The sequence below is a fragment of the Pecten maximus genome, chromosome 12, assembly GCF_902652985.1.
Source record: "Pecten maximus chromosome 12, xPecMax1.1, whole genome shotgun sequence".
NCBI lineage: Eukaryota > Metazoa > Mollusca > Bivalvia > Pectinida > Pectinidae > Pecten > Pecten maximus.
The window spans coordinates 21,071,124-21,090,576 of NC_047026.1; the positions used below are offsets into that span (position 1 = coordinate 21,071,124).

A 19,453-nucleotide genomic window follows, 5' to 3' on the forward strand; every position below is an offset into this window, starting at 1 on the left:
ATGTCATTCACGTATAAATTGTAATATGTACATAAACAATGTCATTCACAATACAACATTGTAATATGTATATAAACAATATCATTCACACATACAACATTGAAATATGTACATAAACAATGTTACACAACATTGATATATGTATAAGCAACTTCGTATACACACATAAAGTTTTAACGTAATCTATACATAAAACAATGTAATATACATTTAAGGAACACTGTAATAGCTACAGCACATAAATATTGTCTATACATATAGCAATGTTATCATACACACATATATATACATACATATATTATAATGTTACACACATATACAATGTCGTTAATGATGTCACATAAACAATTTTGTTACACATACAGAGAAGAATGGCATACATGCATTATTACAAGAATGTTGTGTACACAACAATGTTATAAAGATGTACAACATTGTTCTCTGTACCACAGTAGTACAACATAGTTATACAGTGTTGGACACAACACATAACTAGGCTTGTTCTCTGTACCACAGTAGTACAACATAGTTATACAGTGTTGGACACAACACATAACTAGGCTTGTTCTCTGTACCACAGTAGTACAACATAGTTATACAGTGTTGGACACAACACATTCCTAGGCTTGTTCTCTGTACCACAGTAGTACAACATAGTTATACAGTGTTGGATACAACACATAACTAGGCTTGTTCTCTGTACCACAGTAGTACAACATAGTTATACAGTGTTGGACACAACACATAACTAGGCTTGTTCTCTGTACCACAGTAGTACAACATAGTTATACAGTGTTGGACACAACACATAACTAGGCTTGTTCTCTGTACCACAGTAGTACAACATAGTTATACAGTGTTGGACACAACACATAACTAGGCTTGTTCTCTGTACCACAGTAGTACAACATAGTTATACAGTGTTGGACACAACACATAACTAGGCTTGTTCTCTGTACCACAGTAGTACAACATAGTTATACAGTGTTGGACACAACACATAACTAGGCTTGTTCTCTGTACCACAGTAGTACAACATAGTTATACAGAGTTGGACACAACACATAACTAGGCTTGTTCTCTGTACCACAGTAGTACAACATAGTTATACAGTGTTGGACACAACACAGTCCTAGGCTTGTTCTCTGTACCACAGTAGTACAACATAGTTATACAGTGTTGGACACAACACATAACTAGGCTTGTTCTCTGTACCACCATAGTACAACATAGTTATACAGTGTTGGACACAACACATAACTAGGCTTGTTCTCTGTACCACAGTAGTACAACATAGTTATACAGTGTTGGACTCAACACATTACTAGGCTAACTGAACAGTGGAATCCAAGTCTACTATATACAGCATTAATCAATACAAACAAGCAAACCCTACAAATAGTACACGTCAACAAATAAAATATATTGTAACAAGAGTGTCTATCTCATGAGAAAAAATAAAAAGATATATATTAACATATTATATATATATATATTCTCTGAAGAGGTATATAAAACCTACATATAATACAAGAAACTTCTTTTTTTTCTTAACATCATTTAACTGTCCTCAGTTAAATAATATTTTCTAACTAGTAGATAATTTAATAAATCTATAATCATACACAGTTATCTATATATATATATTATGCTGAAAGAAACAAAATAAACAATAACAACCTTCAACAGAGATATGCTTCTTCTCCCATGTTTAACACTAGGACAGCATGATCCATGACTATGTATAGTGTGTTATCAATACATTCTAAGTAATCAAAAGGGCAAGCTAAAATAGTCAGTAAATTGTTGATTTGAACACAAATGTTGACCACATTTGGCTATGTATTGACACAACAATAATAACTTAATGACATGGTTCTAGATTATCATTTGCAGATATAGCTGGCTTTTTGAACCTTAAAATGGAAGTTTGCATGTGTAACTGTGGATCAACATTAAACAGTATATTTCATTAAAAAAATAGCAAAATGTCTTTTGCAAATGGCATCTTCATTCCTGTTTGGGTGGACGGAAAATTACTATTTTTCTGAATTCCTGTTAAACATATTTCTTGTTTTAATCCTAGTAACATATAAAGCATCACTTTCTTATTTTTTCTTTTTCTTGTATTTATGTAAACTTGTAACATGAAATTACATCAAATTTGTTTTCACATTACAGATTAAAATTTTAAGAGGGAAAATATAAGGACTGGAGTAAAATAGATATATCTTTCCCCCAATTTCGACTGGCAGATCCAATCCTGCCCACCAAGGTTCTAGTTCTGAGAACCATAAATCATATGTTTATTGGCTATTCACCAGTGTTGTTTTTCATCAGGAATGAATCAAAGACAATCTCTAAAATTCCTCTGTATAAACAGAAAATTTCACTTAAAAAAAAAAAAATCAGACCGTAGATGATGTTCGACAAGCTAGCCTAGTCGTAGTTAAAATAAAGTCTAATTTTTCTATTGAGAATTAGTTCCATAATCACAACAGAAAAATACCCATATATTATGAAATACAAAACACTAAAATGACAAATGATCTAGCAGATTACAGAAAAAAACACCTAATTACTGAGGTAGTAAACAGAAAAAGCTTAGTAGTTTGATAACAGTCATGCTTGAGTATATTGAGGAGATATATAATGTGGAGACCAGCACAGATCGGCCTGCAGTGGTAGAGTCAACAACAGAAATTCCAGATGTCTTTTGTTTATAAATTACAGAGATGTTATATATTTCTTTCTCTTTTGTTTCCATAGCAGCTTTACACTGGAAAATCATTTGAGAATTTCTTCATTAGAATTCAACTGAAAAAACTTCTGCTAATCTAGAAATTACTAAAGCTCCAAATGATTCAGTATATTGGAGTAAGGAATATCACAGCTTGGTTGATATACCAGGATGATGTATAGTCTAATGTCATTCCAAGTCACAGTAAAATTTTGAGGTAAACCAGAGTGCATGGTGAGTATTGGTATAAATACACAGGCAACACAGATACTAATTAGTTCTATGATAGCATGTTATGGTTTCGAAATGAGTTTACAAGCATAGAGGCGAGTTATCTAGATGTACAGCAGTATAATGATACTAGCAATACATAAATATATCTGTTAGTATTCAGCAATCCATTTCAATTCTGTGCATATTCATTTAACACCCTGATTCAAGGGAAGTTACTCCACTAAAACTTAAAACTATTTTTTCTGTGAATTTTATAAACAAAATCATAGGGGAAAATTCCGAACACTGGTGACAAGAGCCATTATACAGTATGTTGGGTGTTGAAAACAGAATAACTTCTCATGATAATTCCAGTGGTTATCCCAGAAACTTTCAAAGATGCTACACCTCTAACAAAGAGTGATTATTATCAATCATTATCAAAATTACATACTGCAAGAAACTACCACCACCCTCCAATAGATTGATATTCCCTTTTTGTTTTTCAGATTCAAACCGAAAGAATGATAACAGTGTAATTGCATCCCAAAGAAACTCTATCATACTCCGCCTCCGTAATTTGTATCTAATTTCGGCCTGATCAGCAATCATTACTAGGATATTTTAATTATTTTTGTCATTTGTTGGTGTTAATTTGATATATTTTATACATTTTTGTGGAACCAATTTAAAGCACTGGTAAACACATAAAGAATGGCAAAGCTCAATTCTAGCTTTAAAATACCAGCAATAACAAACAGCATAATTGACAAACCTTGCCGGCAAGAGTTAAAACAGTAACAAGGAAAACAATGAATATATTTTCACATGAAGTGATAACTTCACACAAATATAGAGAGGTCAAACAAAAAATTTTACTCTGGAAAATGACACCTGTTCGGTTTTATTGTCTAACTGAATAATAGATATCAACCCTGTGACCAATCGTAAATGATTACAATGGAATATGTCATGGGGGACAACTCTTGTTTGAGCTACGGAAGTTACAGTTTCTGAAACTGTCTACCTTCATACACTAAAATACACAATCTAATTAATTCACAATCAACTCTATAGTACATGTTTCTGTGACATTACTCTTAATGATAACCTATGAATATTCTTCAGAATTTCACAAGGCATAATGTAAATTTTCAAGATGAACTACATATTTCAACAAATTCTAAAATAAAATCTTTCCATATAGATTCATTTCCTCTTTTTTCAACTACTTTCATTAAAATTTTAACCCTTGATTAATTCTCTTCAGCTTCATTGGTTAAGCATAAGACTAGTAATTCAGAGGTCCCAGGTTCAATCCCTAGCGGAGGAATGAAAATAAATATCAATAAACATATCATCCGTTACATGATTATCTTCAATCCATTTATAGGATCTGTAATTATAAGCCTATTTGTACCAGACACAGACAGGATGTTCTTTAAATGCAAGGTTCATTTTTTTCTGAAGTGACTCAATGAGAGTGATACATTGAGGCGAATGAGATCCTGTTGAATTTTCTATGATCATCAAAATCTGATTCAGTAATAAAGTAAAATAGACAATACTTTTATACACTAATGGAAACCAAATATTATTATTTCTCTGTAATAACACTATACAATACCTTAAACTTATAGCAAACCAATGGACATACATACAACCTCATAAAGCATCTTTTTGGAGGAAGGGATAATTATATTTCTATAGGTAAGAGTTATTCCCCCTGATGCTACCAACAAACGTTAGATACATGTGAAGGATTCTCCATGCGACACATCATTCTACTAACATTTTGGCAGATCCAATGCCACACCCAAACATTCCTCTACACTACCTATCACCATCTCAATTTTGGTCTGTAAATTATTTTTCATTGATGAACCCAAACAGGAGTTTACAATAGGATGAAGTTTTTTTTCTTTTAACAAATACACAGGAAGGTGACATTTTCCAGAAACGTGCATTTTATAACATTGATGTGTTAAATAAAGTGGGAGGAAAAAATGGATTTCATAATCATATGGGTTTAGACAACCATTCAATAACAGAAATGTTGTTTATATACAATGTATCTTATGCCCAAACTGAAACTGGCTTCATTGTCTAAACACATGTTTGATAGAAAAGGAATATTGCACAAATTTCATGATTTGTTTTCATCAATTAGGTACAATAGCATTGAATGTTCACACATATCTCTATAGGTCAAAACCTAACAAATACTAGACAAAACATAAAAGATTTCTCTGTGCCGACTATAAGTCGGACTGTATGACTCTATGTAGGTGAGGTTACTTACATGGATATATTCAGCCCTAGATATTGACAAAGCAGCCATCTTTCACATCAAATGACATCTCTTGTTGATTAATTGATTGATTGATGCTAAACAAGCTAAGATAGAAGTTTTCAGACGGGAATGTTAAGTGACTGGTCTGTTAAATCGGAGTCTCAAGTTAAAATATAACAAAATTTGGTAAACCGAGACATATTGTTTTATACATCCCAGACTATATCCTAAAGTTGTTAAATAAATAAATGTCCTTATGAGACATTTCTGCTGCAACTTCCAAAAGACAATATAACTCTAAACCTTTACAATATTTATCCTCAAATAAGCTCCTATCCCTAGTATAAAAGTTTATGCTTACCACTTTAAAATTGATGATTCTGCCAACATGAAGAAGGGAGCTTATTTATAGACAAGAGCTTATTTGTGGATTAATATACAGTAAAACTAGTACAATGACCATCACAGAAACAAGAAATTTTCTTAAATACTAAAATCGTTTACAGCTTGTAAACGATTTCTGGGAATTTTTTAACAAATCACTTTTGTTTTGTTTCAACAATTCCAATAAATGCATAAACCGGAATAAGAATCAAATCAACAAAAGTATCATGTATAGATCAGCCCAGCTGATGTCTCATCACAAAGCACTACTTGATGTGGACAGGGAACTAGGTAAGTTATCTGAGGATCTACCCTGGACATAGAGGATACTCCCCACCAGATCGTGTAAGGACTATCAGGGTATACACAGGACACATACCACCCAAAACTATACACATAATCAAGGACCTAAAATAGTAATGTGTCGCTGGCATGCATGGAACGGTGCTATTTTTTCACCTTTCAGAGATGGATTGTTTTCACTGGCCCACTAGAGATTTGTAAAAAGTATAGGCAAGGCAAAGCTAAGTCTTCACTCAACAAATTGTTTCATGAGGGTCAGTGATAATTAAAAAAAAAAAAAGCAATCTAATAAATCTATTGCATGAAGGATATATACATAGCTTGTTATATCTAACTCTGCTATCAAACTGTATTAATAACCTTTTGAATGATATCATGAAATTGTGATATCAATATTGGACATTAATAAGGTTTTTTTAATTTTAAAGATGATCAACATGAAAGTATTTTCTCTGACACCATTTTAGTGTCTGTATGCATGTCTGCTATATCCCTTGATATTAAATATCTACAAATCTGTTATATCAATTAAAACAAAGTCAAACCAACTTCATTTACAATTTATCAATATAACATTTTTACTAATTTGAGTCTGAAGATGAAAACTAAAACCAAAAAGAATATTTAATGAAAATTAGTATTCACTTGGAAATGTATGTCTGTTATTTCAGTTCAATCCAAAGTGTATCAGCATTTCAAAAAGTGGTACCTTCGTCACCCAAACCATGGAGCAACAGGACGGTTTAAGCAGCTTCAAAAATTTCATAAACAAAAGACTTGTGTAGATAAAATTTCAAAACAAAACAATGAAGACTGACTTTAAACATAGCCAATTTTCATTTGCTTATCTTTCTGCTATGCTGAGTATCAGCTATATTTCTATATATATTGAGGTGATTTAGAAACACAAAATTACTAAGAGCTGTCACAAACACAATGAGTTGGTTGTATATCACCAAACAAAGTGAGCAAAAATGTAGAGTCCAAGGATGTTCTGCTAAATACCTTCTTAGCAAATATATACAAATCCTTAAACTTCAATAAAAAAAAAAAATCACTCTTCAGAATTTTTGATAAGCATAGTATCGGACTGTTATTTATCCAATCATATTTCATGAGTTCCTTCAATAGGCCATATAGGATACAGGTAAACAGAAACATTTCATTATTAGAAGACAAGAATCAATAAACAGCAAAACTACACTTTGATATAGAGCAGAACTTCCTTGCTGTCAACCGGTGTCCAAATGATCACAAACAGGGGAAATAACTGGTGTCAGACAGACGTTTCTCGGAAGACGCGTGTGGAGTTGCCGTTTTGCCGCCGGATGTGGATATATTTAGTGGTGTCCACATGAGATATCTTCACCTGTGTGCTTGGTACGATAACCTCGGTAGCTGTTGGTAGCTGTAGTAGTTCAGGTGCCGACACTGTGGGAGCTGCAAAGAAAACAATGTGAATTAGTACAGGACCACAGACCATCATAATCATTGTAAATGTACAAGTAAATGTACAAGTAAATGTACAAGTAAATGCAATTTGGCAAACTTAGACTACTTAATGTAATATAATTTAGTCATTTATTTACATTCATACTTACTTTGAAGGAACAGACAACCCTGTTTTTGTGCAATTGCTAATTTTCACAGGCATTTTAATTGATAAATTTAGGACTTCAAAATCAAGGTTCGATATAAGTTATTCAGTGCCAATGTCCATCATCAAAGGCAACAAAAACTAAAATTAAAATTTACATCACATGATACTGTGCATGAATTAGTGGTTAATATTGACAATAATTTCATAAAATTATCAAACTGAGCCTGCGAAAATTAACACCTACAGTCAATATAATTAATTTTGGAATCAAATAATATGTATAGATAAATATATCTCGCACTCTCATCTTATCTACATACAAATATAATACTTGAAGAATATACTCTACATAAACTTAGGTTAAAGCCTTTGTTAAAATATACATGTTGTTGTTTTTAAGACCTGAAAGCATTCTTTACTCCCATTTACCTGCAACACAACCAAAACTCTGAATCTGTGGCTATCTACTACCATATAAAGGGAGACAACTCCATGTTATGAATTGACCAAAATGTTAAATAACCAAACTATCATCAATACCTGAAAATTCCATGAAGACCAATTTGTTTTCAAAGTCACTTTGATGGTAGTTTTGATATTTTACATTTATAATGATAGTCATTGGTCAATGTTAATCACCATGACACCAAGATCTCACCGGAATTATCAACCAAAACCTCCAGATAATCTAGCAATTCCTTAATTTATTCATCTCTATGCCATAAATCAAATAGTACATACTTTTACAGATAAGTGATTGGAATTTCACTAATTCATCTTATCAAAGTGCCCCATTGTTTTAAATCAGTAAATGAGACACTTGGATTTCTAGAATTCTTATGGAGATTATAAATTAATCACCATGGGATTAAAAGCGTTGAATTAAGTTGAGATTATATGGATTAAGAGAGATATGATACCTTCATATTCTAATACAGATATAACTGATGCAGTTAAACCAGGATGAGAAACAGTTTATACAGAGTACACATTTTGGTAGTGCAGTCTTACCAGATGGTTATTAAATAAAAAGTTTAATTTTACTGTATTGTGTTCCATCAAACAAATTATGTATAGACCACTAGAGATTTAAATAACTAGTTAAATGAAACCACCAGACAAACTCTTTCATACTGACTGTATGAGGTTAAAGACATCCTAGGGGGTGACAATAATATTATGTTCATGGTATTTGCCCCTGGCAGTCACATGGTACCCAGCACTACAGTAAAATGTATAATGCCCTCATTTGTTTGTTGTTGTTTTTTGTTTCAAATTCATTACCATATCAAAATGTTTCATTTTCTGTTTTATGCATTCCTATATACTTCATAATGCCCAGTTTTGTTACACACAAATTACCTTTTGGAAGTATATGGTACTAATAATTTTATTCTTATCACATACACAACATGTTTTTAAGTCAGGATAAGGTGTTGTGTTGTCCTGACAGAAGTTCTACACCATGTCTGTTCTATCTACCTCCTAGAGGTGTGTCTTAAATTTCTGTTTATCATCAAGGGAGATAACTCTCATTTTACTTCTAGGGCTGGTTTTGTTTATCGTGGTACAAACAGTTTAATTGAGAGAAACAGCAAGGTTCACTCATAAAATAAGAAGACCCAGTGATCTATTTTGATTTCTAATAAGCCTCGACAGAAACTTTGAAAGTCTGTGCTAATATTAGCACCTCCATTTATGCCAGTTAGAATGTTACATCTAAAAAGATTTACCAACTGTTTTGTCAAAATAAACAAAAAAGCCCTAGTATCAAGGCTAAGCATGCCACCTTATAATCATATTCAGTCTTTTGAAAATGTACCATGTCATTTTCAATAAGTTTATCTTTATCTATTCATTTATGTTTATCTTTTAAATTTGTGGTTATCTCCCTTTGTTTTGGCACCATGTGTGTATTTGATTTATCTCCCTTTGTTTTTGCAGCAGGTGTGTGTTGGTGTCGACCTCTACCACAACCAAACATACAGTTAATACCTCCTGGCCACACTCCACATGTTCTCTTCATATCTGATAATAGTCTTCAATAATAAAAAGGTATTTTAACATTTTCTGATGTTCATGTTTCAAAAATGTCATTTGAAGATGGTTTGAAAAAAGTAGCAATGTAGCAATAAACAATGGAACATTGAGACAAATTATCAAAAAGGTGTAAAATTTCTGCAGTAAAAAAATTTGCCTTCAGCATCATTTATGAATCCAGACTTTCATATTTCACTCTTGACTTTACTTCAAATTGCTTCATTTTGATTGCTCCAGGAGGTACCAGATGCATGCCTTAATAACAACACTTAAAACAATAAAACAATATCCACTACACCAACACAATTCCACAACAGGCATCAAAGCAATACTGAAAGGATTCTGTATAAAAAACAGATATATAATGTGCATACAAGATCCAGGTTAGAAATTCAATATATTTATATAAACCTACTATCCATACAATGAACACTCCAAAACTTACTGACCTTTAACCCCAATGATATATGCATATTCTTACCTTGCCAATTTTATTGGATCACCCAAAACAAGCCTATGTATGCTAATATTTTTGGGTACTTCTTATAGTTATATAAGACATTGCTATTGAATAGTTTTTTTTAATGTGAACAGGAAGTAACTTATTTCTTTCAGAAGATACTGTGGTCAGAAAATCAGATATTAGTATTACAGTTAAGACATTAAATGTATTCTACTTAAAACAATAAAACATTAGACAAGTTCTTGATGTCCACCATTGAATTATCTTTATTGGCATATGAAAGACAGATCTTTTCTCTGTTTATCTCCTCCATCTTCCTTTTAATCATTTGATAATGAGGGGAAACTACATATGAGGTCTGAGAGAGATCTAAGGAGAAGAAGGAATATCTGTAACAAATTTCAATTGTCAAAATCCAGGATGACCTCTGATCAGCGGTTTTCATTCCCAGATAAGACTCAAAATTGAAAAGGCACAACTACGGACCATGGGGAACCTACACATCAAGTTTCAAAAATATCCCCAGTACTTCTAAAGAAATATTAAGAAATAGTGATGACAAACTTCAAATGTCAAAATCCGAAATACCAGGTAGCTGCTTGTTAGCTGATTTCTTTTCCAGATCAGACTCAAAATTGAATGGGATCAACTAGGGACCATGTGGAACATAATTGTGAAGTTTGAGATATAAATGTATATTGCTGCAGTACTTCTCAAGAAATAACAAACTTCAACTGTCAAAATCCAAGATGGCTGTCTGTCAGACATTTTGTTTTCTGGATTACACTCAAAATTAAATGGACACTACTAGGGACCAGGAGAAAAGTACATGTGAATTTGAAGAAATATCCTTCCAGTACTTCTCAAGAACACTGATAATAAGAATTGTTCAGTGACAGCCGAGCGATGGCCCACAGACACAGGGCGATTTTAATAGCCCAACATGTGACGATGGTGGGCTAAAAATGATCACAAGCCTTATAGCTGCCTTGAGGATGATAGATTGTAGATTTTATAAAAAAATTCTTAAATAAAAAAAAAATCAAATTTCTAGAACTGTCTTTTTAGCAAGTTAATCATGAGAATAAGAATGTGCGAAAGCTATAATACAATAAAAGTGTTGCCAATGATACAATTCACTCCAAGGTGTATTAGTGTAGGCATCCCACCACCATCCAGCTTATGCTGATTTAAGTATGAAGCTAGGTACTGATATCATTTCTGGTTTCACAAACTATATTACTTATAAAATAATGGTGAATCTATTTATTTCACACTAGGAACATTCGCTATGCTTTGATTTCATTATTAACTCTAGTTTTGATTTTGAGAAAGTTACATAACTCGGATTTGACCTAGATTTCCATGAAAGGTATTGTTGATGAAGCTAGAGACACTTACCCTTCCAGAACACCTGGTCTGAATTTCCTTGTACTTTTCAAAAGTCCCCATGTATGTAAAGTTATATATTGTGTTCATGTTTTGTCCTCATTTATCAACTCCGAGATAAAATAATGATATTCTCTAATTGCTTTTGCTACCAGGTATGGATTCATAGATCTCTTACAAAATATATAGGTAATAATTTTTAAGGAGTATTTTCTTATATATTTTAAAGAAATTATCTGTGTGAACATCATGTGTCAATTTTCATAATCACTGGCTATTACAAACACCAGTAAAAAGTTGTCTAGCTATTCAAATATTTCACAATATTTTCATCGTTTTTCGTTTTAAGATTCTTTTATCTGGATAATCTGTTATTTATCAATTTGTTTTCTTCATATTTTAACATGTGAATCTATTATTTTACACAATATTATAAAAGCTGTAGTCAGTATAAGGGATATACACTTATAAACTGTAAAATGTCAATCTAGAGACACAAACAAGTTGAGTATTTCTCGCAATTAACATTAAACCAGTAACCAGTGCAGCAAATAGAAAACATTCAGAATATATAATACTGTTAGTATATGAATCTATGATTATATAAAACTACAGCATATATGCATTTTACTTATATCTGTCTCCCAATGGACTTCATCTCAATTCTCCACCTGAAATATCTACAGTCAAACACAAACTGATGATATCCAGTCATGACTTAGTCACAAATGCCTCAGTGTGCAGCCATCGAGTCTCATTCAGAGAAGATTCTGTAAGGTACTGTTCTTAGTCCTCTTGAAAGAAAAATCTAAACTAGGAAAATGTAGAAATTTTAGAACATTTGTTGACTACTTTAGGCCCTGATGTGTCTTATGTCAGACAATTTGTACCAGCTTCGCCTCCTACATGCCTGGTCCACTTGGAAGTCAATCAGGGCTGATATGTGCATACAATATCAAACTACCATGGAAATTCAACAAATGATAAGCAAATTGTGATTTCTTTATATCTGGGTATTGTCAATTTGACCCTTTTTGGACCTACCAATCAGCTCCTGGGGGTCAGTCAGTGCCATTATGTGCAAACTGTCATCCCATACTGACAACTCTATGTTCTAGTTTGAAATATGGTACTTCCAATGAAAAACAAATAATACTCAAAAATTTGATTTCCCTATATAAACTATGTAAAAGTTTACCTCCTCTCCAGGGGGAAACATGAGACCCAGAGTCATGGAATTCACAATATTGATAAAGCACTATTAAGACCCTCCCATCTTTGAAAAGTATTTGATTCTAACGTATCTTGGTATTGAGAAGGAAGATTTTTAAGATTAAGTCAATTTGATACCCCTCAGGCCCCCTGGGGGAAGGAGACCATAAAATCCATAATTTTGGTCAAGGAAGGTTTCTGCAAATTTTTATTAAAATTAGTTCAGGGGTTTTAGAGATGTTGAAAATGTAAATTGTTTACAAACGGAGAGCTCATGATGGATGCAATGGACAAAGGTAACTAGAATAGGTCACATGAGAACTTTGTCTCGGGTGACTTTAAAATCTATAAATACTATGATATCTTGAAATACAAGTACATGAATGTACATGAATTTTGAAATCCCTGCCAAAACAGTTTTTTTCTGCTATTCTGCTGTTTGAAGCTGATCAAATCAACAGAAAGCAATTCTGGAAAAAAAGTACTTTTGTATTTTTCAGACTAATTCAGAGTTCCACAGCTGAATGAGCACCATCGTCATCTTGTTACTTCCCTTTTTTGCATATGAAGAAACTGTGAGTAATTCACTTATCAATCCTTCTGATTTTTTGGGGGATTGTATTGCATCTATAGAAGCTGAGGATGTGTGGCTCATCAAATTCAAATTGATACTTATTACATAACTATATCTGAAAAAAACCTCTTCAAATTTAGTCAATTTTAATATAGGAAGACAGTGACATTTCATGATATGAACCCAGCCAAACTATAACTTTTGTACAAAATTTGTCCCATCTAAGGTACTGTCTTCTGTATCAGTATAAACTATGATTGGCTGGTAGTGTATCAGTATAAACTCTGATTGGCTGGTAATGTATCATTATAAACTCTGATTGGCTGGTAGTGTATCAGTATAAACTCTGATTGGCTGGTAGTGTATCATTATAAACTCTGATTGGCTGGTAGTGTATCAGTATAAACTCTGATTGGCTGGTAGTGTATCATTATAAACTCTGATTGGCTGGTAGTGTATCAGTATAAACTCCGATTGGCTGGTAGAATAAGACTATAAAAGAGATCAAATTATTTAAGTACAACTACACCAATTACGTGGTTGTATGAAGACTTAATTATCAAGGGCTTAAGTAAGATACTCATCACAACATAAACCAAAACATACAAGTCATGCAAACAATGTTAAAACTGAAAATTGAAAGCTAGTATTACACATAAACTAGAGCTACATATCAGATATCAAAATCAACACAATGACATCAAAAATAATTTAACAACTTAATAAGCCAAGAAAGAGTGTGTTATACCACTACTATTGAAAACTTTATTCAGCTTCAAGTTGGTGATAAAACACATTCTCTCCAGTTTAGGAATACATTAATGCTAAAACTAGAAAACAAAATATTGCTAAAGTTTCTGCTCATAATAAGCTTTGATTTAATCAACTTATTGAAATTACCTGGCAGATGCAGGGATGAATTCTGAACAATGAAATGAGTGTATTTTCAAACTATCAAATTAAAATCATCCAACTGACTGAGATATCTTAGATCTCACCTACCAATGAAATGTTACATTTTCAGTAAACATCAGATCTAGATTAATAAACAGTAGGTTTATGGTAAAGTTGTCTGACAATCTTCTCATCTGACTAAATTCTAATTCCATGCCATTCTTCTAAAGTTACAATTTCACAAGTACAGATTTTGGACAAAAATATATGAACCAATCTGATATGTCTGAATAAGGATATGACAAAATGAACATTGGAATTTTACAGAGACAGAAAAACCATTACCAATACCTTCACAAATTCTGAAGTGAAAATATAAAAAACAAAACATAATGCCAGTAAAAAATTAACGCATGAGCATATTAAAAATATAAAAACACCGAGCCCATAAAAATGATACCATTCACAGCAGAAATAGCCTGATTACTGAAAAATAATTTTTTATGTGAAACCTGTTGACAGACATATAGAGGGACTTCATCATTTGGTTGGGACACTGAGGAAGTATTTCCGTACAGCCCGAGTAAAAGAATCAAATTAGATATTGCAGTATGCCCTGAGGATCAGATGTCAGTATTCTCAGGTTTCACAATAAAGTCTTTTTTTCTACAGCTATTTCTGCTTTAAACAGTAAGAATTACTTCAAACACAACTCAATATATATATAAAAAATTTAATATTATTTTTCAAGGTGTAACCCTTTGGTATAGGGTTCCTTACTAGCGTTATAGCACCCGTCTTTAATAAAAGTTTAAGTCAAAATATGGGCAGAATGTACAACATTAGTTACATTTCCACATGTAATTAACTGAATTTCTGGTTAATTCATGCTGTTTTTACTATTTATCTAGCCATGCAGTTAGATCCCATACATTGCTAAACCTAGTAAATGTTGAGTTGTGTTTGACTGTAATGGCCCATTTCATAATTGATTTCATAACTGAGGAGCTCTTTATTTTAATATGAGATTACATTAGCACATTATACAGGAACTGGGAGGTTTTTTGTAGGTAAATTAGTATCAAATATATTAAATTATGTGGAGCTGCTGCATCAGATCATTTTGCCAAAACAATTTTCTCAAAGTATGACAGTCAGGCATTTGTTTATAAAACTGATTTCCTGAATCACATTGATATCTTTTTATATATATATTGTTAAAGGTGTCCAAAAATGTGATAGATTTCCTCAAATTAGACGTACAATTATGAAACTGAGGCCTAGATGGGATGACTAATGCTAAAACTCACAACAGTGAACACATAGCTACTCAATACTCCACAATCACAAGATGACGCAGCATGAGCACCTTTGGTCAGACGAGGAGGATTGGGAAGACGGATTCCTGGGGGACCCCTTCTTTTTCACCAGGAGCGTAGCCGAGCCCAGGGCAGTGGGATAAGGGACCTGGCTATCAATTACTGGGCCACACTCATCAGCCTCATGCGCATGCGTTTTCACAACAGAAGACGACACAGTTTGATCATGCAGTGTTGTTTTTTCCAAGGTCACTGCAGACCCGTCCCCCTGTGAGGTGTTTGACGGGTCTGCCTGACTCAAAGCGTCTGTGTATGGTTGTTTTGCTGGTGTGACAGGATTTGACTCGTCAGTATTGGTAATGTCTGACGAGGTTGTATGGATTGACGATTTGTCTGTGACAATATCTCCCATTCCCGCCAAGGAGGACTCTCCTAGCTCTACAGTTATATCACCCTCATCCACCTTCCCCTTTTTCTTGTCGCTGCATGAAACATTCTCATCTAAATCATCCTCAGAGGATGAGCTATGATGGTGGGTTCTTGATCTACGAGGCCAGCGGATCAATACTTTTTCAACAGCCTGGACGGTTTTAGCTATTTCTTGAAATGAGGGCTTCCGGCCCATTTGCTGGAATAATTTATCCTTTGATCTTTGTTCAGGGGCAGAATAACGCTTTTGACGGATGCTATTTTTGAATTCCGGTAATAGGTGTTGCTCTTTTTCAAATGTAGCAAAGTCATGAATGTTTATATCCTCTAAATGGTCGACTTCGACCACCTCGCCATTGATGGAGAGAGACTTTGTGAGTTGTCTACGGGGGGTGCCCGAGTCCCATGCCGGCAGTCCATTACCTTGACTTCTTTTGATGTGTAGGTACAGGTACACTGGCTGTAGACAGACAAACAAAAATTATATTATTTATAAACCAACCTGCATGCACATCTACACATGGTCCCTAACATGGTTTCTTTTGGTTATCATGGCAACCAAATGACACCTATTGTTTTGGAATGTTGTATCATTGTATTGCCATCCCTCAAAATCCTAATATACTTATTTTCAGCTAAATCCTACAATATCTTCATTTTAGCCTAATCACTCTGGTGAAGTTTGTCAGATGTACAATGTGGTTTACACCTATGCCTACAATACTCCAATGTAATATGTACATGTGCATACAAAATACCGTTTCCAAGGTAATTAGCCATAGCATAGAAACTGTCAATAACACATCAAACGTCATAGCTACACCATTAATTAACCGAACTTAACTCCATTAAGGGAGACACAAGAATAAAGTTTGTTGACATCCATACATAATCCTAGAGTACAAAAGTGTGCAGAGAGACAGGTGGAAAGTGGAAACTAAAGATGAAATCTGGTCTATACAGTACTTTCCACAAATTAGCAATAACTAACTTCTAAAATCTAAAATGGCCATTTGTCAGCCATATGCTGTTTCTCTGATCAATCTTAAAATTATACATGGACAACAAGCTTTAAGGGGCCAAATGGAACCAACAGAACAGACAATAAACGTGAAATAAACAAGAGGCTTGAGGGGCCTACATCGCTCACTTGGATATTTCAGTGATCATCGGAAAACATTTGACTAGTAGCGATTTAAAGGAATTATCTCCATATCCCATATTGACCCCTCGCATCCAGCCGCATTTATGCAAAGCTTCTAACCAAATTCGGGCATAATCCATTTAGTCATTCATGACTAGTAGTGATTATTAGGAAAAAATGATGGACGTCAGACACTGCATCATTGCATAAGCTCACCCGTCCTTTGGACAATCTGGAATGAGATCACAAAATGCGACCTTGACCTTACCTTGTGATCCCCCATACAGATTTCCTTTCCAATGATGTCATATCTGGGCTGGTACTTGTCTTCCTGAAGTTAAATAATTGAACAAAGATAAAATTGATCTGGCACATTCTTCTTGAGCAGTGTGTTGACCTACCAGCTAAGTATGGCTAAACAGCTGGCCGTCAGGTGGACAGACAATGGAAGCCACAATGTGCCATGATATAATTATATAAGCGTACTATATGTATTGAATATACCTTTAATAGCACAAACATTTTTTTTTTTGTGACCAATTCATCCTAATACCTATTTTACTGAAGAAATACATACGATTCTTCTAATATCCTGATGATGTATAACATTGACTAATACAAATATATTAAATATCACGGAGACATTTTCTGAAGAATTACCAACCAGTTTAATAATTAACAGAAGAGAATGAGTTTTTAATAACAACTTTCAATACCTTTCTATTCAATTCAAAATAACATAACATATAATGCATTTTAGACTACTATTTTACTCTGAATGTCTAACAATCTAAAATAATTCAAACTAATGATAAAATATGTGACTTTGTAGATACCACAGCATCTACATACTGTAGGGCTTACAACACCTGTATAAAACTGTTCTTTCATAATTTTGTAACCATTTACTCATGCTAACTACCACAGCTTGTCTATACTGTATTGTTTACATCTCTATACCGTATCGTTTACATCTCTATACCGTATCGTTTACATATCTATACTGTATCGTTTACATCTCTATACCGTACCGTTTACATCTCTATACCGTATCGTTTACATCTCTATACTGTATTGTTTACATCTCTATACTGTATCGTTTACATCTCTATACCGTATCGTTTACATCTCTATACCGTATCGTTTACATCTCTATACCGTATCGTTTACATCTCTATACCGTATCGTTTACATCTCTATACCGTATCGTTTACATCTCTATACCGTATCGTTTACATCTCTATACCGTATTGTTTACATCTCTATACCGTATTGTTTACATCTCTATACCGTATCGTTTACATCTCTATACCGTATCGTTTACATCTCTATACCGTATTGTTTACATCTCTATACCGTATCGTTTACATCTCTATACCGTATCGTTTACATCTCTATACCGTATCGTTTACATCTCTATACCGTATCGTTTACATCTCTATACCGTATCGTTTACATCTCTATACCGTATCGTTTACATCTCTATACCATATTGTTTACATCTCTATACCGTACTGTTTACATCTCTATACCGTACTGTTTACATCTCTATACTGTACTGTTTACATCTCTATACTGTATCGTTTACATCACTATACTGTATCATTTAGGACACCTGTATAAAACTGTTGTATGATAACTTGGTTACCATTTACTCTATCGTTTACGACACCTGTATAAAACTGTTGTATGATAACGTGGTTACCATTTACTCTATCATTTACGACACCTGTATAAAACTGTTGTATGATAACTTGGTTACCATTTACTCTATCGTTTACAACACCTGTAAAAACTGTTGTATGATAACGTGGTTACCATTTACTCTATTGTTTACGACACCTGTATAAAACTGTTGTATGACAACTTGGTTACCATTTACTCTATCGTTTACAACACCTGTAAAAACTGTTGTATGATAACGTGGTTACCATTTACTCTATTGTTTACGACACCTGTATAAAACTGTTGTATGATAACTTGGTTACCATTTACTCTATCGTTACAACACCTGTAAAAACTGTTGTATGATAACGTGGTTACCATTTACTCTATTGTTTACGACACCTGTATAAAACTGTTGTATGATAACTTGGTTACCATTTACTCTATCGTTTACAACACCTGTATAAAACTGTTGTATGATAACTTGGTTACCATTTACTCTATTGTTTACGACACCTGTATAAAACTGTTGTATGATAACTTGGTTACCATTTACTCTATCGTTTACAACACCTGTATAAACCTGTTGTATAATAGCTTGGTAACCATTTACTCTATCGTTTACGACACCTGTATAAAACTGTTGTATGATAACGTGGTAACCATTTACGCTATCATTTACGACACCTGTATAAAACTGTTGTATGATAACTTGGTAACCATTTACTCTATCGTTTACGACACCTGTATAAAACTGTTGTATGATAACTTGGTAACCATTTACTCTATCG

General features: G+C 33.4%; 1 protein-coding gene across 3 annotated transcripts in view; it reads right to left on the bottom strand.

Moving 5' to 3' along the window:
- Positions 1-2,471: 2,471 nt before the first annotated feature.
- LOC117339907 (inositol polyphosphate-5-phosphatase A-like) overlaps positions 2,472-19,453 on the bottom strand; it is a 93,185-nt gene continuing 76,203 nt past the window's right edge. Inside the window, exons 16-18 of one of the 3 annotated variants that reach the window (XM_033901620.1) lie at positions 17,266-17,328; positions 16,277-16,313; positions 2,472-7,373 (exon numbers count right to left, since the gene is read on the bottom strand). In XM_033901620.1, the coding sequence (XP_033757511.1) occupies positions 7,210-7,373; positions 16,277-16,313; positions 17,266-17,328 (264 nt within the window). In that variant the 3' untranslated portion in view covers positions 2,472-7,209. Of the gene's footprint in view, positions 7,374-15,415; positions 16,314-17,265; positions 17,329-19,453 lie in introns of all 3 variants that reach the window. The other 2 variants (XM_033901619.1, XM_033901618.1) reach the window with 2 other exon arrangements.